Source organism: Polypterus senegalus, chromosome 11 (assembly GCF_016835505.1).
Source record: "Polypterus senegalus isolate Bchr_013 chromosome 11, ASM1683550v1, whole genome shotgun sequence".
Taxonomy (NCBI): Eukaryota; Metazoa; Chordata; class Cladistia; order Polypteriformes; family Polypteridae; genus Polypterus; species Polypterus senegalus.
Window position 1 is genome coordinate 167,715,980 of NC_053164.1, and position 25,751 is coordinate 167,741,730.

General features: G+C 37.3%; 1 protein-coding gene across 4 annotated transcripts in view; it reads right to left on the bottom strand.

Annotated features, from left to right (window-relative positions):
• rad52 (RAD52 homolog, DNA repair protein) overlaps window positions 1–25,751 on the bottom strand; it is a 61,208-nt gene that overhangs the window by 15,374 nt on the left and 20,083 nt on the right. For all 4 annotated transcript variants that reach the window (XM_039770089.1, XM_039770088.1, XM_039770087.1 and 1 more), the window contains exons 7-9: window positions 24,460–24,535; window positions 24,063–24,283; window positions 13,737–13,930 (exon numbers count right to left, since the gene is read on the bottom strand). In XM_039770089.1, the coding sequence (XP_039626023.1) occupies window positions 13,737–13,930; window positions 24,063–24,283; window positions 24,460–24,535 (491 nt within the window). The remainder of the gene's footprint in view (window positions 1–13,736; window positions 13,931–24,062; window positions 24,284–24,459; window positions 24,536–25,751) is intronic.

Genomic DNA, 25,751 nt, shown 5'->3' on the forward strand with positions numbered 1-25,751 from the left:
CGTCTATATAGTTTCGTTTTATATATAACTAGCAAAATACCCGCGCTTCGCAGCGGAGAAGTAGTGTGTTAAAGAAGTAATGAAAAAGGAAACATTTTGAAAATAACGTAACATGATTGTCAATGTAATTGTTTTGTCACTGTTGTGAGTGATGAGTGTTGCTGTCATATATATATATATTTATTTACACACACACATAAACATATATATATATACATATCTATACATATACACATATATATATACACACACACACATATACATACATATATATATCTACATATATGCACATACATATACATACATACACACACATATATAAACATATATATACATATACATACATATCTACATATATACACACACAGCTGTTTCGTATCCGTGCAATACGCTGCTTGTTAAAACGGATGACTCCCGCTCTTATGTGCAAGTCTGCGTGGATATTATGAACTATCAGTATTTGTTCAAGTTCTATTTAAATTTTAAATAGAAGGAATTTTTATTTAGTCGACAGAAATATCTTTGGTAGGAATGGTAAAAACAGACAGGAATATTATCTGTAAATAAATCAACTCAAACCTTAAACAACTTATATTTTGCTCTCCATAAAAATATACCCTGTCAAAATTATACAAATTCAAATATGAACATGCTGCATAACAAAACCTGGAAATATAAATAAATTGTGTTCCTTTCAGCAATAACAAATCAAATCATTCAGTTGTCTTTGCTCATATGTCATTTTAGAGCTGGACGCCTGGCATCTTTTTTTGGCCACAGGTTCGTTTATGTTTGGTGTGAGGTTCTGTGTTGTGGAGATTCTCAGGATGGATTGCAGGTGCTCATCAGTGAGGCGACTCCTGTGTGCTGTTTTGTTAGTCTTTATCACTGAGAAGAGCTTCTCACACAGATATGTGCTACCAAACATGCACAAGGTTCTTGCCGCATGTAGACGGACTTTTTTTGTTCTTCAAAGTCACCAAAGCGCCGTGCAAACTCAGTGCGCTCAGTTTATCAGCAAAGTGCGTATTTGGGAACACCGTAGTGACGACTTGGTTTAACATTACTTGGCAACAGGGAAAGTGGGGCAAGTTGCACTGGTGCATTTGTGTCTCCCATAAAAGCAGCTTCACTTGAAATCACTTTGTGATTGTGCACGGGTAAAACGTCCGCTGAAGTGTCAGATTCTTATTTAATTATTCTGCTTTCTGTATCTTCTGCATTGCATTCAGGTTACCCTGATGTTTTGTCTCATAGTGCCGTCTTAGATTAAATTCTGTAATTACAGCCACATTAGCTCCACAAATGAGACACACGGGTTCAGTAAACATATACTCAGCCTCCCATCGGTTTTTAAAGGCTCTATTTTCAGAATCAACTTTTCTCTTCAGCATCGTGTGAGCTAGCTTCGCAATAACTTGCAGCATCATAAGCTAGACTTGATTAACGCGGTAAGTGTTCGGCAAGGCAGCTGAAGCGCTGCATTATGGGATCTGTAGTTTATTGTGTTACCAGCGCTTCATATACCCGGCCATTAATAACAATAATACAGTATATAAAATGATCTCGGGCCGGATATAATTACACGCCGGGCGGATGTGGCCCGCGCCCTTGAGTTTGACACATATGGACTAAATAGAACTTGAAAAGATATATTTTTTCAAATGTGATCGCGCAATTCAGATAGAGTTGACGCACTACAGCCTGCATGCCTCAATAAGTCATCCTCCCTCGCTCTTACTTTTTACCGCTCATCTAATGAATACACTGAGTATGGCTTTACCAAAAAAATCATGGATGGCGAAAAAAGTATCCATTATTCGAGTATGTAGATCGGGATATATATATATACATATATATATACCCGCGAATCGCAGCGAGAAGTAGTGTGTTAAAAAGCTAGAAAAGAAAAGGGAACATTTTAAAAATAACGTAACATGACTGTCAATATACAGTATTTGTTTTGTGAGTGTTACTGAGTGTTGCTGTCATCAAGGATTTGATTATCATTATTTCTTTCAATCAGGTTCGTATTTGTAGGATGTGTTGTGTTCAAGTTACATTCCGTGTTTGTCAATCGCTGTAAAGATGACAGGTTTCATTCATCGATTCGTTTCTTACTGCATCAATAAACAGCTCGCCTTCTTCTTTATCTGAGACCTGACACACTGCATGCACGGGTTTTTTTTTACACTGTCTTCCTTTAGCGGGACATTGACTTTTTCCACGTGTGCTTTGTTTCCGCAGTAGCTGGATTTATGAATATGCTTGTATGTATCAGACGCTTCATATTTTTTGCTGCCTTTTCAATTGTGTAATTCGTTTTTGTTCAGCTCTTTGGAACTGTTGCTTTTATCTGTGCACTGCGCCAGTTCACGTGAGCCGCACGGTGTACATGCATCGAAGGTTCCCAGCTGTGCTGGTGCCATCTCGTGCTATGTCCATGGCTGTATTTAATGTTACCTTAGTCCTGGCACTTAAAACTTTCTCTCACAGTTTCGCTGAGTTTGTGCCAAACACCACCCTGACCATCTCATCTTCCTCTCCATAAGCACAGTCCTTCACCCGTGAATATTTAGTGGGAGTTTGCTATTGGATTGCCGCTGACGGACGGCCTTATATGGGCAGGCACTAAATTACAAACGCCAGCGGCAGCCTGTCTATGAACTTAATTTAAAGTGTAGGTTTACATCGTGCTTTGTTTCCGAAGTAGCAGAACTCATGAATATGGTTGTATATGTCACTCGCTCGCTTCTTATTGTTTCGCTGCCTTCTCAATTATATAATGCATGTTTTCTTCAGCGCTTTTGAGGTCTTCCTGGTTTTCTATGTACTGCGTGATTATGGGAGGCGTGATGATGTCACACGAAACTCCGCCCCCACGGTGTTCAAGCTCATCTCCATTACAGTAAATGGAGAAAAACAGCTTCCAGTTATGACCATTACGCGTAGAATTTCGAAATGAAACCTGCCCAACCTTTGTAAGGAAGCTGTAAGGAATGAACCTGCCAAATTTCAGCCTTCCACCCACACGGGAAGTTGGAGAATTAGTGATGAGTCAGTGAGTGAGTGAGTGAGGGCTTTGCCTTTTATTAGTATAGATGTATATGTATTTTACAACTCGGAGAATTGTCAAAAAGAAATACATTAAATCATATATCAATTCACACACGCTGCACGCAGGCAAGCGGGCAGTGAAAGTGGAGATAAAAACGCTAGATAGATTGTATACAACAGGCAAAAATAGCGACCACTTGTGAACAGTATTAGCTACAATGAATTAAAGCATGAATTAATCAACAGAAATAACCATGATCGGCATTTTAAACTTAACAATTTACTTAAGAAAGAACGCAGAAAGCAGACGCTTGCAGGCAGGCATACTGCCCAAGGTTAAAAAGAAAAAAATATTATACTTTCTCCCCAGCGGGGAATCAAACTCAGGGCTCTAAGGTACGGTAAGGATGCTGTGCTCTTGAGAGGCAAATCTTAGCGCTATGTCACGGAAGCTGTTGTGTTGTTCTCGAACCTTTTGTGAGTGTTTATTTGATTTTTGGAAATCAGGTTTCACACATTCTATAGTTTATGCCTACATTTTGTAACATTTATTATTAAAATAAGAAAAGTTTCTGTTTTAACGATGTGTTTACACAGATTACTGTAGAAATGGAACACACATGAAATGCATGTGTTCCAAATAACGATCTATTATTTCCACTCTAAAACTCCAGCAGTTGAGTCACTCCCAGATAATCAAACAAGGCATGAGGTGGGAAAACTTCGTGAACGTTCTGCGATGGTGGGGGATGGAATAGCCAGCTGCTTGCTGGTCGTCTTAATCGGCACATTTAGAAGACAAAAGACGGTGGCGGAGAGGTGAGAACGGTTTTAAGGTGGGCCGGATCTACGAGTTTTTTTGTAGACTCTGGTAATTCTAGTGTTAAAGGCTTCTGATACAAACCAGTTCCAAACAGCCATACTTCAGACCAAAGGGGGAATAGAACATCTTAACCCTTGTCAGCCCCCCAACCACCCAGACCATATGTTAAGGTAAAGCTTGGCAGTTAGGCAGCCTTGCTTTCCTATGGGGGTTGAGAGACTATAGCAGAGAAATACTTGCCAAACTGGTTTAAGGCACTTCCCCCCCAACCCTATCGTAAAATTCACTTTCCTTGTTGTAAACATGACAATATTACATTGCTTTGCCTAAGTTACAAATAAAGACATACCAAATATTTATCAACTTTTATGCAAAATATCACATCAAAACACATGTGCATTGATGCTACAGAAAAAACTATTTTACATATTCTGTTCCCGCCGAGCTCAGGTGGTGCACTTATTCACTCATGAGTACAGTCTATTGCACCTATGATGTTAGGGAAGCCTAAACAACATTATCTTGTGTCACTGGTTTAACTGCTTGCAGCATTTATGATACCACTTTAAGCTGGTCCCCCATTTTACTTCTTTAAATCTCATGGAACAGTTTTGTGGCCCCCTTTTTGAAAATCAACAGCTAAGTCCTCATATTTTCATAGAGCCATTAGACCCAGTTGGTACATCCAGAACAGCTTGCCTTTTTCCATCAGCTTTATTAACTTAAACACAAATCAATATTGCCTCTTGGCTTCTTATATGTTTCTCGTATTGCACTTTCAAAATATCTGCCAATTCTTATAACATCTGCAAAGTGTGCACAATTATGATAAAAGTAATAATGGACAATTACTAAATTGACATTGTTTGCAATTATTAACTTCAATTAACAATACTACAGTGAAATATGTAGTTTCAACTGTGTATGCGTATTCTTTACACATACAGTACAGTAGAACCTTCATTTTTGCAGGGAACCAGTTAAAATAAAACTGATACAAGGATTTGTTGAAACATTAAATGTTGTGTTTATTGTAAAAAAAAAATAAAAAATACAGCAAATCAAATACAAATAAATAAAAAATGAGTACAACACAATTTAAAAAAAAAAAAAGATACTTCTAAAAAACCATCACCACTCTTAAAATGTGGAAAAATGTTAAACATGGGAATGTTAATATGTGGTTCTGTTTTTATTAAGAAAACAAAAGCTGCATGTACATGTAAAAACTAAAATACATAATAATCTTAAATCACTGTCACGCATTTAAGAAAGTTAATGTAAAACACAACCTGATAGTTCTATTATACAGGTATGCAAACTTTTAAATTAAATGTATTTGTAGACAGCATTAAATATAGCAAGCTCAAAAAGTGTTTACATATTAACACACTGTTACGTGTTGCTGTCAGCCTTGCCTTTTGATAAATAAAACATGATGGCTTCTTTCATTTTAAGTTGGTTCCAGCATTAACAAGTAATTAAGGGTTATCTGTGTTACTGACTTAATGTTACTGGAACTCTGTGCCGATAGCTTAGATTTCAAGCACACTCTATATGAACTATGTGGATCAGTTTTATATGGCTGAATAAACATTTTCATACACAGTAAGCTTTTTTGACCAACCTCATTTAGACTGAAAATAATTCCAAATTATGAACAACTTTCTTCATTTTGGCTCTATAATTTATAAAAAGGACCAAAACCTTTTAAAAATCAGGTGCCTCAGCTTCACAAATGCATTTGCACTGAGTGAATGTGTCTGTGTGATTACAACGCTCATTTGTTGTTTAGAATAGTCTGAAACTATGAAACCTTGATTTTTTGACAGAGCAGGAGTACAAAATGAAATGCACTTTCCATGATTAGTATACTGCAACAGCTGTAATCATTGCCATGTTTCAAATATTGTGGAGCCCTAGTATCTTATTCTAATACCTGCCAGTGTTGTACCACACTGCGTTTCAGATTTTGAGTTGAATTGCTAGCAAGCCTATGGGATGCATTTGGAAATATTTCGGAAAGCTGAAAATGTGTAAAAACAAAAATATAATCTAATATGGAATATGTTCAAATGAGAAATAATTTCTCAGGTAATGAAGGTAATTCAGAAACTGCTATAGAAAAATAAAAAACTAAGTTTTTTTACAGTATCCAATTTTGTTTCATCCAAGATAAAGGAATGATAAGACAAAACTTAGTTCTGAGTGAAGGAAAAGCAACAGAAGCTAATAGAAAATTACTGATACAATGGCACATGTGGTAGCAAGGTGTGAATGAGAGGATGTGATGCCTGGGATGCCTGCAGCTAGGATAAACTCCTTAAACCAAGAACATTGATAGTCATAAAACCAATGGTGGACTGGGCAATAAGAACACACACCACAAGAGATGGTGTAACAGTACTTCTTAGTTTTAATTCCAATAAATTAAACAGTACTCTTCAAAAATAAATTAATTATACTCAATAAACAGGCTACCATGGAGGTTAAAAAAATCAATAAATAACCCAATAATAAAAAATTCAAACAGTTAAAAATCCAAGGTTAAAGCAGCGAGGATCAGTCTCTTTAAAAACCATCATAAGCCTCTGTGCTTCCTTCTTAAACCAACGTCTCTTCAGCACGAGGAGATGTTCACCGGCAAGCACAGTCATCCTTCACACTTACCCATCCCTTGGCATTTAGTGGGGAACTCTGCAACCCTGCTCTATCCTGCTGCTGCCATCCCTCAGTGTTCAGCAGAGGTTGCTTGGAGTATTTAGCCGCTCCTACTCCTTGGGTGCTCAGCAGGCATGACCCCTCCCTGGGAGTGGCATCTGCTCCCTCCAAACAGGGCCACTGCCCAACTGCTTGATTCCTCAATACAGCATCAGCTCAGCATTGATCCTGCTGCTCTTTCTTTCATTCCCTTTATCTATCCTTTTTGTGTCTCCTTTTCTTTCTCACTTAATCTCTCCCTCCATCATGCTCAGACTCCTCTTTATACACAGGGGCACAGAATGCTAATGAGGAAATTGTCTGAACTATTTGGGTCTGCAACACCCCAAGGCCGCTCCACTTTGCTACAACTATGACCCTACCAGCCTGAGCACACCACTTTTAATCTAAAACCTACACACTACTAGAGATCCCTGACATGCTTTGTCACGAGGAGTGCCGATAATGCCCGACAATACCCAGGACAGCAAAGATTGATAAGGAATGTTCTGTAGACCTATTTATTAAAAAAAATAAAGTGCATACAACACATGCCATTTTTGAACTGAGAACTATATCTGTGTGGTCTGTTTAATGGAATTTGTTTCCAAGTATATCTGAAAATGCATGCAACACTTTAGATTTGTGTCAGCAATTTTTTTTTTTTTTTAGTGTTTGGCAGTGTTCTTGTGGCGCTGTTCCAGAGAAGACTGTGAGTATGCTGAACTTTATATACAAGCAGATTCCTTTCCTTGTGTAAAACCAGAACCCACTATGACTGTATAATAACTATAAACCACCAAGGTCCGGCACCATGCCTCTTTCAGTAGTGCATTTGACAGTCTTTAAAAATCATAGTATTTCTAGTTTTCCCTCAAATTTTAATCAGTTGAAATTCAATGAATGATCTGAAATGGTGAAAAGATAAGCAGTAAACTGCCAGAGGTTTAAATTTAAAGTGTAGATTAGTAAAAACTGAAAAGGGAAATATCATAATATTACAAATGGGCCTTCTTCAGAGAACAGCAACTGTCCTGCTGCAATTAAATTAAGTCTTGTAAGTTGAAGCAAACAATTTGCACAGGTGCCCCGACTTTTGTTGATTACTTAAAAACCTGTCAGTCTGTCAGAACAGAAGAGTTGCAACAGACTGTTACTACATCCTCTGAAGTACTTCTTGGACAGTATTCCAGTGGTAATGGCAATGTAATTAACAAATTAAATGAGACAGTCCATCACCTTTAGATGCATAGGCCTTTCATTTAGAGAAATTGGCAAAAAAAAAAAAATCAAAGTGTCAGTTAGAATGGTTTCCTAGACAGTCCAAAGGCAACTGGAAACTGGAAGAAACTCTGATAGGAAGAGATCTGGCAGACCCACAATGACAACCCAATCAAAAGACAAGCTGGATGGTCACCAGCTTGCATTATAGGCACCTCACAGCACAACATCTTAACAATGGTTGAAAAAATCAAGTCTTAGTTTCTGTTATGAAGAGGAGACTTGGTCCAGTCTACAGTAGTCCACAGCCTGGATTTCAAGGCCTTATTTTGTCCTTTAAGGAATGACTTTCTTACTGCCACTCGCACTGAAAAGGGGGGAAAAAAATCAGGCTGACTTTTAGGGGGCAATGGCCAACAGGTCCAGTAATATTTTTAAAAAAAAAATGAGAAACATTAACTTTCCCTGGACACCTTCTACAGTGGGAAATAACTGGAAGACAGCCACATTACTTAACTGTACTGCTGAGGTGGTTGAATAAATTCTATTAAGCACACATTTTATTCACACATTGTGCAGTAACCCATTCTATCTAGAACCTGCCACAGGAATGGTCAGTTCAAAAGGTCATATGTCTTTTTCAGCTTTGAGTGGAACAAGTACTCCTGAGAGGGATGAAGTAGGGGGTGCATCAATAACATGCAGCAACCTGTAATTGTTAATAGAATCTAACTGGGAATATACAGAAATTTGGTGTAGGTGAACCAGCTTATGAATTACTTGTTAGAGATGACAAACTAGGGCAGAAGTATGTTTAGTGTTTGACTTCATTAGAGACAATATTCTGAAAACAATGAATGAAATCTTTGCCATGTTGCAATGGAAGTGTGATGATACAGTATAAACACTAGGGTTTAGACAGTGTGAGGAATTAAGAGCTGTTGAGATCAGAGTTCTTCCCTCATATTTGTAGAATCCAGTGCCTCCTGTAGTTCTTCAATTGAATCTATGCATCAAGCTGAACAAATTTAAGCTATCTTAGAAGGTAAATAAAGGCAGTTCAAGGAATATGAACTTAATGCACTGGACAACACCCAGGCATAATAAAAAAAAGCTATTTGTTTATGCCCTTGGAATCACTGGTTATTAACTCTAAATACATTGTTATGGGGGGTGGCACGGTGGCGCAGTGGTATCGCTGATGCCTCGCAGTTAGGAGACCCGGGTTCGCTTCCCGGGTCCTGCCTGCGTGGAGTTTGCATGTTCTCCCCGTGTCTGCGTGGGTTTCCTCCGGGCGCTCCGGTTTCCTCCCACCAAAGACATGCAGGTTAGGTGGATTGGCGATTCTAAATTGGCCCTAACGTGTGCTTGGTGTGTTTGTGTGTGTCCTGCGGTGGGTTGGCATCCTGCCCAGGATTGGTTCCTGCCTTGTACCCTGTGTTGGCTGGGATTGGCTCCAGCAGACCCCTGTGACCCTGTGTTCGGATTCAGTGGGTTAGAAAATGGATGGATGGATGGATACATTGTTATGGTGAAGATGGTAGAAAACTATTCTGACAAAGGCTAAAAAGCAAGAGATTACAAACACATGGACACAGAGACATAAGAATGGGTTAGGAGTTTGGGGTGAGCTTGTGAAGTTCTGCATGTTGTAAAAGATGTGCACTTAGTTCAGCTCTAATTCCTATACAATACGACAGTGATTAAGACCTTTCTGGTGCAAACAGTTGAGATCTGGGTTCAGGTATCTTGTTATTTTTAGGAGTGGTTCAGATGACAAGCAAATAAGACTAAAAGTGTCTACTGCAGTATTTCATGTCTCACAAATTTTCATCTAGACTTTAAAAAACTTGCAAGAGACTTTAAAAAATAAAAATTCAATTTGTGTTTTATAAGACTCAAGCTGTCTGTAATCTTTAAAAGGAATTGCTACAAAGTAGAATGGAGGAAAAAAAAGCTTACTGTAGACTTATTTATAATACAAACTGAGCCAAAGACAATCTTACCTTTCCAGAATTGCAACTTACAATGCAAGATATACACAAACTTATTTTCAAGCGACAGTCTTCTAGTAATCTCAGCTGTATCCTTCAATTGAATCAGGCATGCAGAGGTGGACAACTATGAAAGTTTGTTTCTGCAGAGAATTGATCATATATAGTATGATCAAGTGTAGTGCTGACATCAGGAGATGTAACAGAGAACCCTTCTGTACTTTTTCACTTTAATTAAATAATGCTGAACTTTGTAGAATAATGATTCCTATTAAAGTGTCCACAGGAATCCTTGAGCCCAAGCTAATATTACTTTTAAAGTCTGAGTGATTATTTGAGAGTGTGGTAGATATTAACCTCATCAACAGAATTCTACATTTTTAAATGCATTGAAAACTGTGGTTGTTAAATCTGTACTTAAGGAAACTGATCCTGACTGTTCAGTTTTACTAAATTTTACACATTTTTAAATTACAGTACCATTTTGAATAAACAAAATTATAGAAAAGAGTTGTTTTTTTTTTAAATAATTAATATCTTATTATAGAAAAGTACCATTCTGGTTTTAAGTAGTGAATATAGCATTGAAATGGCACTAAAGTAGTGCATTACTTAATGTGGATATAAATTATGTGTCTAGAGTTATCTTTTAAAAATGAGTATAGCATCTCAAACCATAAATAATAGTATTTTTTATCACTGGCTTAAACAGTAGGTTAGCCTCTGGCCCTGCTGTAATCTGATCTTCAATTAATTATGACTAGAAGAAAATTCTTTAGATGAATGCATGTTAGAGTATGAAGTGCAGCAAGCACCAGTCTTTGGTCCATAACTATTCATGTTAAATAAGCTAGAAACACATCAGAAAGAGACACCCAAGTGAATTTCCAAATCTATTCAGGTGACACAGTTACACTGTAAATGTTAGTTGGAGGCACAATGTATGACTGAATGTCTGTCTCACATCGAAGTTGTTGAAGGGTAACTTTCTTAAGCTTAACAAGGAAAACAATGGAAATCCTACTTATCAGAGAAGTAATAAACCAGGAATCTGATCGACAAAATTCAGTCAGGTGGCTTTGCAGTTACAAATATGCGAGACCCTAGAGTGCTCCATTGCTCTGGCCAGGTGAAAATGAATTGAAACGATAAGGGTGTAACAGAGTTAATAACTACTACTGCTTTTTTCCCTATAGATTGGAGGAAAATATTACAAGCAACCTGTGACATCGCCTCCACTGTGCCACCCAAAGCCTGGTCCTTTCTGTTTCTTCCTTTAAGAGGGAGGACAACTGGAAGCTAGTGTTCATTTTGGACACTGCTCCCACAGAAAGTGGATTGATGGCCTCAATTTTGCAGCTCTGAAAAGCTCAAGTGTGCCTCAAGATCAATGGTCCTTGTTTTTGTTATTTATTTTCATACAGACTGTATGGATTTGAACCCTTTATTAAAAGGGGTTACCAGGCAGGTACCCCAGGATTTTGACATTCCACCTACTGCATCTTCTCTTACAGCAGACAAAGTTACACCATGAATGTATATGTATTCAATATTACAGAGTAACTTTTTTAATACTTCTCTTACCCTTGTACTATTTCACTATAATCAATACTTTAATTGCAAAGCTGGTGCTATTAAACTGGCTCCATGAGTCTCATGTTTTGTACACTGGAGAAATAAATTATACAGCCCATAGGAATAGGGTGGGGAAAGGAATCTATAAACATTTATCAGGCAGGCAAGTTATTTAAGGAAAGGGTAACAAGTTATGAGGCAAGAAAATTATATTCACTAATATTAATGCCAGACTGTTGCAACAGGTTGCATTCGTTTTAGCACATGCAAGTAAGAATTACACTGTAATGTTTACAGTGAAAATAAGGACTCTACAAATGTAATATGTGATGTTGATGATATAATGGCTGGCAAGGAAATTCAGTGGCTAATTTCCTCAGAGTTTTAAACTTTCTTAAGAGCATAACTTATCTTAAGAAAATGCTCGACAGCATCAGAAAACAAGTTTGGACAAGAGTATCTCAAGGGTGTATACCACATTACATCATAGGCATTTTAGCAAGGCATTTCAAAAATGTAGATTTTCCTAAAGAATACTATCCTTCTATATAAAAGTGGTCAGGATTGTCCTTCCGTTCCGTGAGTGCTACGCAGGCACAGGGTTTCACACACGCCCCGTCCATTTTGCAATGCACGATGGGATTTGTAGTTTCGTTTTTCCAGGTAAAAGATGATTTTCTACTCCAGACTGTGTGATATCTTCTTCTTCTTTCTTAAAATATAAAAGTGGTCGGGATTGTCCTTCCATCCCGTGAGTGGAAAGCGTAGCGGTATTCCACTTATCACAGACTTACTACTTGCAGCTTGCGGTACGAAGCAACATGATGTGAGCAGAGTTCAGGTGCTCCCATCGTTCCCTTGCTTTTGTGCGCGATACACTGGAAAAATAGACAAAATTATGTCTCTGGAAATAATTAATGTTGATGGAGTACAAATGCCTCACCGTGTAGTAAATATCTGGGGGATTCAAAAGGACAACCTCAATATAGAAAAAAAGTTTAAATTTCATCACAAAAACAACAGAAACTACAAGTATTAAAGTAATACCGCTCAAATGCAATATAACCAAATTAATGAGTTTGTATAAAATATCAAATTGATCTACATATTGAATTGCCTTAAGAAGTGGTCATCTTAAAAGTCGGTCGCCTTAAAAGGAGGGTCAGCCTAGTATCAAAAATAATAGTTGTATTTATATGTTATGATAAATGATAAATAATTGATATAATTAAGTAAAATAAAGCTGGGAAAGGTACCCATATAAAAAAGACAAAATTTTAAGTGAATGTGCAGCAACAAAACAATAAGTAAGTTTGCTTTTCAAGAAACATTTTTAATTATCTACCACTGTCTCAAAATTAATTCAGGCAGTATAATAAAGCCAACAAAACAAAATACAAACTTGTGTTTTGATTAGGATGATGCCCAACGTGAAATGAATTGTTGAAAATCTTAAGTTTTGTAAATGAGAAAAAAAACTGTATGTGAATGTGGCACATGAAAAAAAACATAACACATGGAATGATGGGAGATCTCGAAGACCACCTGGAGGAGTTCTAAGGAGAAACTGTCAGGTGTTTCTGACCTAAAATAACACTCAAAGATGGGATATGAGGGCTGTTTTCCTCAAATTGCTTATTGTGTTTGGAAATGGGTGGGCAAACATAGTGCAATCAGAATGTGGAAAGAGAGAACAATACTGTTTGAGTGGTGAACATGAAACTTCTGAATCTTTGTGATACTTTACTTTGGTCAGTGAATGAGCCATCTCACGTTGTTGTTAGCAACCCTCTTTAGTTCAGACCAAACAAAAGAAAGTGCTTTCTGTTAGTTTGTTAATTTATTTTTCTTTTTTCTGTTTAACTTTTACATGATCACCACTCACCATGCATTTTGTATAGTTATATATAAATACAATTTTTGAGACTGCTTACACAGGTGAAGAATACTAGACTATTATACCAGCCTATGAAGTTATTTAGGCTAAGAGGAAAATCTATATAAAATTAAGTATGTGCACTAAGACAATAAAACAACTGAACAATAACTGGTCAATCGAAAAAAAATGCAACTGATAGAACCCACTCAAAATTGTATGTCAATTTCTAACAAGAATGGACCTACAAAATATGAGCTAACTTGGAAATGGGAGAGATGCTCCTACCAAAGGAAGGAGCCTAATTAGATAATTGCCATCAAAGTTATGTCATGTGGCATTCTGACAAATACAGACTAATGTAGCTTAGATCATTACATATCAATTTTCAAAACAAAGATTTTTTAGAATAATTACAATAAGTAAACAATTTTAAAGCCTAAGCAATTACTAAAGCATATGAAGGGTCAAATCACTGTCCATCTCTTACTTTGATTAAGTATTTTCTGCTCAGAAATGGGAACTGGTACATCAGGTAAAGTCTCTTGTTGTGGCTGTTGCTCCTCCTGAACTTTTTTTGCAGCCATCTGCTGTCTGAACTGTTGCTGTAGTTGCTGCTGCCTCATTTTTCTCTGCTGCTTAGGGTCTGTCTCCAAACTTGTGGCAAATGTTTGGTCAGAGGACCTAAATACACAAAAAAAATAAAATGTCAGATAAGCCAATAGTAATTAACAGTTACGATTTCATGGATATGGTATGAATCCAAAGGGTTAAATAAAAACCTCAGGGCCATGAATGAGATACTACCAATAAATTCAGAATGTAACTAACTAAAAGGGTTATGCAGCATTTTTGCTTACTTAAGTCTGATTGGCTAGTTTATGATTTAATAGTACAGCTACAAAATTAAATTAAAATTGTGATATCAAACCATTTCCTACTGCTATTTGAATCAAGAACATTGACAATTGGGCAGAATTTGGTCTCAATTCGTGTATTAAACCTTTTCTGACAGTGTTTGAGATGCTCTGACTGAGTGCACCTTATTCACCAGTGAATGTCCATATGCCATGTGACCTTGAGTACACAGCAATAACTGAGTGTAGAAAGAACAGAGAAATGAGTCATTTTAGGCAAATGCAGAATTCTGCAGAAAATGAAAAAAATCAATTACTGTGACAAACTTGAACAAGATCTTGTGTTGGTACTGAAAAAAATGCTTCTCCTGTTATGTTTAAAATTACAATGACAGTCAAGAACACATGCCCTGCAAACAATGTTTTTCAATAGTCACAGACCCACAAACATATTAATCCACCTGAGGTATCATCACAAAATACAATAAGAGGAGGCTGTGAAACCTAATAAGACAATCACAAATATTATGTTTGCAGCACTTTAGGAACCTCCACAAGAGACATATGCATCCCTGTATTTCTCAAATTCTAACAGGTACTAATATTAAAGGCAAGATTACTTATTTGACAAAACATATAGCTCCCCTTAATACTGTGGTGAACTAGGGCTTACAATCATCAATGTCCTTGATAAATACTCAACAATCCTGTCTCTCACCTTTTTTTCCCAAAAGTATTAGGGTAGTTGAGCCGGAGCATTTTTCTTTTTTTTTTTTTTTTGCAGCAAACATCCTGCAGCATATATAAAGAGCAGCAAGTCGAGACTTGTTTTAGTACTTAGCAGAGAACAGGAAGCAACTGGAAATTTAGCCTTTACGTTAAAAAACGTGGAGTCATAAACTCAAAGAAAGGATTTGAAGGAGTCGTCTTGTTTCAAACCACCAAGGAACAGGAAGTGATATGAAGTAGATCCTCCAGCATTAAATGATTGTGCAATCACACAAATAAATGCAAAAAAATCTATCTGATTACAGCATATTTTCTAAGTCTTTACACATTTAATAAAATACAGAGTTTTTCCAACACAAAACAGGCTATATGCTTTTCAGGAATTTGTGGTAGGTTTATTTCCAAGCAGAAAAAGTTTAATTTTTAAGCAATGAATGATACCAAACCAACAACTAGACAACACAATTAATAAAATGCATTACCAAGAGTTCAGTATTTTGAAATGAGACAAAAAGAAGTGTTTCACATTTGTCACCTTATATTTCAGCAAAAGATCATGCAAAACTATATTCTGGAATCTTGCATGAAAGAGAACACAGAACAAAACTTACAATTAAAAACCATCTCCAGTGTGCATGGTGTGTAAAATTGTCACCATGAATTTTAGTTGTTTCTGGTAAATCAGTCAAAAATACAAAAAGTTAAATAAACAATGTGTGCAAGCCTACATAAATTTAGTACTTGTAGATTTAAATGTTTCTTTTTTTTTTAATTTTGTTTATGTCATTCCATACAATCATGTCAAACTTAAATCATAATTCAACTACCTTCGTAGATTCAAATTTTAATGCACGACTTTCCCACATATTTATTTGGTAAACAATTCTTGCTAGATTAAAAAAACATCTACTGTCTGTTTTTAAAATTACTATTTCATAATTTTGCCTAATTTGTTACTTAGGAATTCATTTTTTTCTATGTTTACTTTGAGATGGGCTGTTCAGGAGAGCAGGGTTCTATTATAGAAAGCAGGAATAGTGTGAAATCTGGTTAAAGCAAGATGGAGTTTACAGAAATTGGTCTAATTCCATTTCAGAAAACCTGGATTTAACCAAACCTGCATTCCTGGAACTGTTTATGACAAAATTAGGTGATTTGAGAAGACAAACAGGAATAATCTGGTAATCCTGCTTTTTGAAATGAGCTCGGGGTTTGTCTGTTCCAGATGGAAGGTTTGATGAATTCCAACTCAGTTACTGTAGTAAACAATGCCCTCAAACTAACCTGCACAAGAACAGAGCAAGCTTAACTTGAAGGATTAATGCTGTGAGGTCATAATAATTAAGGCAAAGCTTGCAATCATAAGATCAATTATTGTAAATGTCCTGATAGAAATGATCCCAGCTGCAACATCTAGGATGCAAAAAAGCAGATGAAATTCTGAGCAAGCAATTGAAACAGAAGCACAACTGCTTTAACAGTTCTGCTTACAGAAGCATAATCAGACATTCTGGATTGCACAGAGAAGTGTCTGCATCAATGTTACTATTTTACATCTAGGGCTTTAATGTATCTGAGCAACTGTCACGTGTCATGTTCAGTGTAACATCTTTGTTTTTATTGTTTTTATTAATTTTAATTAAAAGCAAATAACACTCCACACACTTAAATTGAAATTAACAAAACCAAAAGAAATACACAGGAGAGCCAGCCAACACAACAAATCTTTGAAGCAGCAAGAAGGAACAATATTCTTTTCCTCAATATAGAACAGGCATGAAAAACACGCGGCCCGTAACTGAAATCAGTGCGGCCCGCATGACAGATCTTGGTTAGCACTGAACTTGTACAAAATGATTACTATCGTTTGTGATTGAATCATTCTGCATCTTTGGCATTACTTATTGACTTTTCTTACTTCTGCCTTCTGACAAAAGCGCATTTTCCCATGGCATTATGGTACCGGAAACGCCATCTGCTAGTATAGCCACGAGCCTTGACTAAAGTTAATGAGCCGCAAAGTCACAACTGAAGTGCTAGGCTGCAGCGGGCAGCAGGGGCGGCCTTAGGCATGTGCAAACTTTGCACCTGCACAGGGCCACCATGCCAATATATATTGAATATAAAACAGAAACAGAAAATAATGACACAGCCGACGGCAATGTGGCCGAAAAACATTGTGTTTCTTGTTAATTAGTATGCTGTATTTACTAATGTCGCTAGAGTCGGAGCAGTAAGCTATATGTAGTATTATAGCGTTCTGCCGTAATGAGAATATCATGGGCCGCCACTTGGTTTTCAAGTTACGGACACGCGCATATAGCAGCGTGTCATGAGCACGAGGCGGCAATGTAGTGTCCGCAACGGACGTGGCCATCCACCGTGCATAAGATACCATATTGACATTGGCGGGCGAAGGGGCCACTGATTCTCTCTCTGCCCAGGGCCGCCCCTGCTAGGTTACACTACTGGCTGGGCTACTGAGACTGGCCACTGAGCAGAACTGACCATCATGAGTAGTAATAGCCCACATATTTTCACTTTTTTTGCACTAGTTTTATGTAATTTTGTGCTAGTATTGTAACGAACAGTTAGTACAGACTACAGCTGAAGATCTGAAGTGGGCGCGAGAAGTTGGTGAGTTGTTTATTAACACGTTTGTGATTTTGAGTTTGTAAAATTAGTGTAGGTCAGGTGGCTTTTTGCATATCGACTTATTTTACAATATAAACTTTGAAGTAAACTTAGTAAAGTAAAATTTGATTTTTGGAGGATTTGTTTTCCAACTTGAATTACTGAGCAATGAATTCAGTGAGCATTTTTGTGATTTCAGTTCACACAAACAGGACTTTGCGCTGTTCGCTTACAATGTTAAGAATGCGCCCGAGAATATCCAAATGGAACTGACTGAACTGCAGTCAGATTCTGTTCTGAAGGCAAAATACAACAAAGTTGGTGTGCCAGGCTTGTATGCTTACCTGCCACCCTCGTATGTGCAGATCCGTAAGTTGGCATTGAGAGTGCGGTCTATGTTCGGAAGCACTTCCCTTTGAAAGAAATTATTTTTGTTAATGAAAGCTACCAAAACCCCACATCGCTCAAGATTCATGTCAAGCACCTTTCATCCCTCATAAAAGCTGCAACTGCACAAGATTTCAAGCCTGATATTGACAAATTGGTTACTAACAAGAGATGCCAAGTGTCGGGACAAAAGAAATAGATCTCACACTGTAAGACTTCTATATAAGCAATGAATTGTGAATTTCCCCTTGGGATTAATAAAGTATCTATCTATCTAATATAATCTATACTAATAAAAGGCAAAGCCCTGACTGACTCACTCACTCATTTGTAATTCTCCAACCTTCCGTGTAGGTGGAAGGCTGAAATTTGGCAGGCTCATTCCTTACAGCTTACTTACAAAAGTTAGGCAGATTTCATTTCGAAATTCTACGCGTAACGGTCATAACTGGAACATACTTTCATCCATATACTGTATACGGCCATAGCCTGCAGCTCTGTCGCCATGTGAGGCGGAGTTGCGTCTTGCATCATCACACCTCCCACGTAATTGTGTGCCTGCCCATATAAGGTAAATATTCGCGGATGAAGGACTGTGCTTAGCTTATTCATAAGTGCAGCTACTGTGGAAACCCTCCCTCAGTGAAAGTGCAAGAGAAACTTTTAAGTTCCGGGTCTGAGCTAAAATGAAATAAAGCCATGGACATCGCAAGATCGCACAATATATTCGCGAGATACAAGTTTAATGAGAAGACGCAGGGTATAAATGCTAAAGACCTGGCGAAGTCATGGAGAACATGGAAGGACGAGTTCACATTATACACAAAACTTGCAATGCCAGAGGCAGAGGAAAACACTAAGGTCAGATTATTCTGTTATCTTATTGGAGAGAGCGGCAGTGAATTGTGTCAGGCGCTGACCGGTGATGCAAGACCTGATGAGTTAACCAAGAGCTTGAGTGGTGGGCCGTCAGGGCCTGCAAGGCCTTCTCTGCTGGCCTAAAAAAATATCTGAATCACAAACTGATGTTAATTATATTTTGTCCATGAATACTTATTAAATAATTCCAAATAGTCTGTCCGCTTCCTTTCATAGCTTTTCCGATGGTTGTGCTGCTTCCAGACATGTATTTTCGTATTAAAGTATTTAACCAATCACATTTCAGCCATCATTTGTTGCCAAGCAGAGAGGCCTTCACAATATGTTCTGCAGGCCCTCTAACACAGAATAAATGTCAATTAAACTGTTGCTTCAACCAATCAGATTTTGAGATGGTGTCAGTAGGGCCCTCTAGCAGGCATACGGCAACGTCACCATATTCAGACCCATTGATTGGATAGAAGCCAATATGAGGAACTCTACGAGGCCACTGAACGAACCGCAGGCACTCCGAGCGCAAGATCCTCGTGCGCACTACCGCCAACTCCATGGCAGGATTCTGGACAAAATCATTTATCAGACACAGACCAGATTTCCAAAACCACAAAAAACTGATGTTTGTCATGCTCCTCGATCCCCAGAAGTTTCAGGAATACAAGAAAAATTTCCTGCATGCAGCCTTCTCCAGTTTAAAACAAGAGCCACGGAGCAGTTTTTGATCTGTCTCGGCTAAAAACAGAATTGACTGTAATGTATGCCATGGATGATTTTGCAGGAAAATCTCCCAATGATCTCCTTGACTTCCTTCATTAGAAAAATCTGAATGAGAGCATGGGGCAGCTGTACTCATTGGTATATTTGGTAGTGATCATTCCCGTGTACACTGCTTCTGTCAAGCGGACATTTCCAGACCTAAAGCGAATTAAAACTTATGCCAGAAATACGACAGGGCAGGTTCGACTTTCAGAATTAGCTTCAATGGCGATAGAAAGGGACTTTTTGATGGAACTGAAGCGCACGGATAATCTGTACGACAGAGTAATTGAACTATTTGAGGAAAGATAGGAGGATGGATTTTGTTTATAAATAATCCGAATTTTTGGTGAGTAAAATGTTGCGATTTTCCTAAATAATATTGCAAGTTTAGGAGTTATTATTGATGTTTTTTATGTGTCTCGCGGCTGTAGCTGCAGTAGAAAGGAACTTGTTCACCCCTGGTTTGTCTATTCAATAAAGGCATTTATTGTGGCTACAGGAGTTATCTATCTGCGATGCAACGGCTCTTTATACTGTATTTCTGCATATTAAGATGGTTTTTATAACCATAAATTAGTTTTTGAGGGGCGGGTTGATTCAGACAGAGCACTACTGAAGGCCTAGGTGTGAGATGCACGGTCCACCACTGGACCAGATGATACGTAATTTTGATGAACATTACAACCCGAAAATATACGAAACTGTAGAGAGGTTCAGATTATACTTCTCCCAGTGCGTCTCTCTAAATCCTCCGTGCGGGAACGTTATCATAAGGCTTAACAATCTTATTGTTACACCTTCTACGTGCACCGAACCGTCCTTATTACGAAGTCTTCCTTGCTTCACCGCTGGCTGCTTCTTTACATTCACCTTGCTAGCTCTTTATTTAAACAGTTTCCCTTCTCACTTTTCCGCTCCTTCGCTGTCTTCTCCCTTTTTGTTCAAAATACGTGCCTCCTTGCCTTTTTACAGTCAGCTCCCCTTACATCACACCATGGTACGTTTAGCACAAGTTAATACCAGGAATGCCTGTTAAACATCTTACATTCACGAGTAGCGATTTACGTAGTGAACACTTCGATGAATGAAACCTGTTATCTTTACAACGGTTGACTGACACGGAATGTAACTTCAAAACAACACGTCCTCCAAATACGAATCTGATTGAAAGAAATAATGATAATCAAATCCTTGATGACAGCAACACTCATAACAGTCACAAAACAATTACATTGACAATCAGGTTGTTATTTTTAAAATGTTTCCTTTTCTTTTTCATAACTTCTTTAACACACTACTTCACTGCTGCGAACCACGGGTATTTTGCTAGTATAATAATATAAGGACCTAGTTAAGAGGCTAAGACTCTAATTGTATGCTGTTGTACGGAGAGTGCATGGAAATAAATTGCTTTTCTTTAAACTTTAAGTGTTACATTTTTTAAAGTTTTCAGTATTGGAAAGAAAGCTACAGTAGCTTTGTATAATAGTATAATATTTGTTACAGTGCAGCCCGCTGACGCACGTATGGCAGTCGAAGCGGCCCACTAATGGTAGTGAGTTTGACATGCCTGATACAGAAGATTGTAAAATGCTATTGATTAGATCTCACCCATATTTAAAAAAACTTTTGAACAGATCCTCTCAGTAAGAATTTGATTTTTTCCAATTTCAAACAGTATGGAACATCACTTACCAACTGACTTAAAGTTGGTGGGTTGGGATTCTTCCAGTTGAGTAAGATAAGCCAATGTGCTAGTAGTGAGGTAAAGGAAATTACGTTAAGCCCATCTGGGAGTCCACCAAACACAGCTCTTAATGGGTTAGGAGTGATTGTGACACCAAGGCTGTCTGACAGGCATTCAAAGATTTTTGTCCAAAATTATGTTAACTTGATGCACATCCAAAACATGGGCTTAGATTGCAGCGTTCACAGGTTGACTCTTGCCCTGGAAACATTCTGGAGAGTTTTAAATTGATATAAATGCACTCGTTAAGAGTATTTTAAGTTGAATAATTGAGTGCTTTGTACATATAGAGCTAGAATGTATTCTGTACATGGCTGCTTACCACTGCTATTCTAAAATGTTAAGATCCTTTCTCCATTGTGTCCTGGCATCTTTGAATGGAAGGGACTTTAAAATGTTTTTAAAATTTGTGGTGATGCTATCTGAAACTTCATGAGTACTCAATATATGTTCTGGAATAGAAATAGGTAGAAGGTGAGGAAAATTGGGCAGGTTCAGTTCAGAAAAGTTTCTTGCTAGAAAGTTCTGGAAAAATTGGTGTCAACACAAAATCAGTTAACCTTTGCTTTCTTTTAGTATGTAATACAGGACAATATAAGGTTCAATGCTGACAGGATAACATTCAAGATCTCTTACAGTAATATCTAGAACAATTCTGTAAAAGCAACACAACTTAAAACAATGGGTCTTGCACTTGTTGGATGTTATTAACATTGCAAAAATAGAATATATGCCCTTAAGTAAGCATTGCAACCTTTCACATAAGGTAATATTGTTGGTGGTACATATTGCCCCTCTTCTCAGGGATATGCCTATCTTCATGAACTGCCACTAGCACCTCTTACTTTGCTGGCATGAAGATTGTTCCCTGTGTTTCTCAGGCTTGTAGTCTGCGGTTGTTTGGCTGTTCAGTGCTCAAATGAAAAGGGCATATAAATTTGCCCATGAGTGCATAATAGTGTGGATCAACATAGCTGGGATTGCATGAGCCTACTGAAATCCAGCATTCTAGCACCGTGGAGGCAAAATCATACTATAGCAAACAGGGATTCGGGTTGATTTCAGGATTATGTAATCACCCTTTCTAGAACAAGTCTTAGAAGTTGTGATGCCCAATGTTTTAAAACAGCTATATTGATTTAAATTCTGTATCTTTACTGGCTTAAACCTTACATATTTTATATAATTTTTTTTTTAGAGTCTTATTAATTTATTAGACGTTCGATAATTAGGATCGGAATGGACAAACAGCCTGAGAAAGGCAAAAACTAAGTGATTATTCTTGTAAGCCTTTAAGTTTGGGTACATGCTGGGCAGATCAGGAGGGAAAGATGGAAGTGAGGCACAGCAGTGCAGAAGAGAGGAAACTACGGAGAGCTGGAGAAGGAGAACAGCCCAAAGAAACTGACAAGGACCTCTCCAGACTGAGCACCAGAAGTAAATCTGTACTGGAACTTTAAAAGAGTCATCTCCAATCACCTTAACTTTCAGCATAAATATTTTCAATAACACTCTTTTCAAGTACATTTCCTTTTTTTCTACCATCAGTTTTACTGTGTTTTTATTAATGTTGCTTTAAATAATATAGTAAGACATTTTCCAACAGTGTGCAAGAACCTCTTTTGGTGACTGGCAGAGGCATAGCTCACCCATTTGATCTACCTAGGCTAAGAATATCACTCTCTTTGTTTAGAGCAGCTGTTCACATGCTGATAGGATTATACATATTGGGCACTATAAAGCACATAAACTAAGGCAATATCCTATGATAATACACATGGCTAAGGCTACTACCTTTGCAAAACTCCTTTCCCTATGTTACCACAATTTACTCTTACTCTCTTTTATTGTAGAAATGTCCCTTGGTTTTGGCAGCAGTTCATGATTAATGTTAAAGCAAAAATGGTCACTGGCAAACTAATGCTAGTCATAGTCATTCTGAAACCATCTGAATCCAATATAGGGATCAGAAGCCTATTCTGGCAGTAGAGAGTTCAAGGCTAGAAAAAGGCATGAACAGGGCATCAGTCCATCACAGGATCTACTAACACACACACCCACAATGAGACCTTTTTATCAAACCTAAATTGATTTGAGACAGAGAGAAAACTGGAATACCCAAAAGAAATCCTACTTTTGTATATTATTTTAAAATATTCCTTGTTCTTTTCTGAAGGAAAGAATACACTTATTTTGACTATTTATAAAGAGACCACACACTAAAAACAAAACACTTAACAAGTTTACAAGTAAAAAACACAAGTTTTGCTTTTAAACTAACAAGGCTATTGTTTGCTAAACAGCAATTTCAAATTCTCTCTTTTCTTTTCTCATTGAAAAAATGACCTACTGTACTTGACACAGTCTCGTTCACCATCAAATCCCAGACAAGCAGTATCTGTTTTAAAGGACAAAATATAAAAGACTAAATTCAATGAAGTAGTGTTTCTTGACATACTTTTTAAGATTCTTATTTCTCAGTTTATTACCCTAGTTTATTTAATGTAAAAGCTAATATTCCAGTCTTCTCTCTCAAAAGACTGCCTTGCTGCTCTTGGTTGACAGAAAAAACACACGTGCACTCAACTACTATAATGCCTTGCATAAAGGAGCACAACAACTAAATTACTGTAAGAAAAGCAGATTTTGGGGAAAAAAATAAGTGTTTTTTGTGATCGGTCAAGTTACCGATAAGTGATCAATTCTTTTGTACTGAAAATCAGCAGATTCAGATTTGTGGCAGATCGATCAGTGCATTACTGTACATAAGACACATGGACACATACAGTACACATACTGTAAACTGTGAATAATTACTGTTTGTTACCGGGTAAAACTGTGCTGTTTGTCCTCATTATGACTTCTGTATGAGCAGCTACCCTCCGTCAGTTTTGCATGTTGACCTTGCCGCTTGTGCATGGCCCAATTGATATCCAACATAATAGCTTGCTGGTTTTCAGCTTGAAGTAAGCTATTAAAACGAGCCTTCTCTACTTGAGGTTCAGCATCTTCACGTTTTGTTTCATCAGGGTTTAAGGGAGCAGATGTCTAAATTAAAAAAATTACGGAAAAGGGAGCCAAATGGGAGAAATCCATTAAAAAATTATTTCTACTCTTAGTCCAAAAAAAAAAAAAAGGAATCATAAAGAAATTACAAGTTAAAAGGACATCAACAGGAAATCATAGGAGCATAATCTATCACAGAATAATTAAATGCTTAGTACCTGTTTTGGAACTTTATTGATTGCCATAAGATATTCTTTGTTGAGAATGCAGTTTCCAAGAGCATTTCCAAAGCACCTTAAAAAGAACATTTTTAAATAACCTCAAACATCAGCTTCAAATTTGTCTCTTGGTAATTTTTTAAATTATACATTTAAATGTTTTATAAATCAAATAAGATCACAAAGATGTACAGAATGTTGTTATGTATTGATTCATACATATTAAACAAACACTTATCTAATCATCTTTCACTAAAAAGGACTCAATTTTGTAAAAGTCTACTCTTAATAAAAGAGGTCTGGGTATTCTCATCAATATACTGCATGTGATTCTCTCCAACATGGGTATCTATAGTTACAAGTTGTTTACTTCCTGAATAGTGAAATTAGAAACAGGCTTGGTTATCAGTTATTGCACTTTTGAATACGATTCATTTAAACTGCGTAATTATTTTATAAGCATTTAGATAAACTAATTTTAGCAATAATATGGCCAACTGCAAAAGTGACGGCAAACCATAATTAGATAGACACAGATAGGAAAAGCGTATGGATTATAGCTGCAGTGATGTAGTATACAAGGGAAATGGCCAGTATTGGTATTTGAAAACTACATTTACTTAATAGCATCCCTGAAGCTTACGACTACGTCACCGACATCCTTAAATTTTCCTAACATACACCAAGAAGCTCGCAGCTTCTTATCACTGCGCCAATAGCCAGCTTTTGTTTTTGCAAATATGTGGACTAGTAGAACACAGACTGCTACATCCCCCAACCCCCATTCAGTCAGATGAAAGCATCACCCTGCTGAAATCCTTAAAGTTCAAGTTTGTGTTAAAGTGTTTATCTAGTGAAGCGTTTGTAAGGAATTACATAGGTAATGAAATACCGTGATTTGAAATAAATTTTGTGTGTGTTCCGTGTCTACAATGATCTCTGTAAATATAGAATGACAGAGGCTAACACGGTATATTTCCTATCAGCTGTGTGGCATCATTTTTCATTCTTATTTACTTCAACACTCAATCTACTGTTGTTAGTGATAATATATGTATTGTTCACATGGTCTTGGCCAGAAGGTAAATCCGAGTTCTAAGTCAAATATTCAACACAAACGCACTACAAACAAATCTACCTGAATTGTCTGACTTGTGAAAAAAGTTTACCTTCCAACATCGGTCAGATGTATAAAATACATAACCTGGTCAGCCAGAAATGCCATTTTTTGTGAAACTGCATTTGGAAAGGTGATGCATGTTTAATATATTAAGCCTGATGATTACTACCAC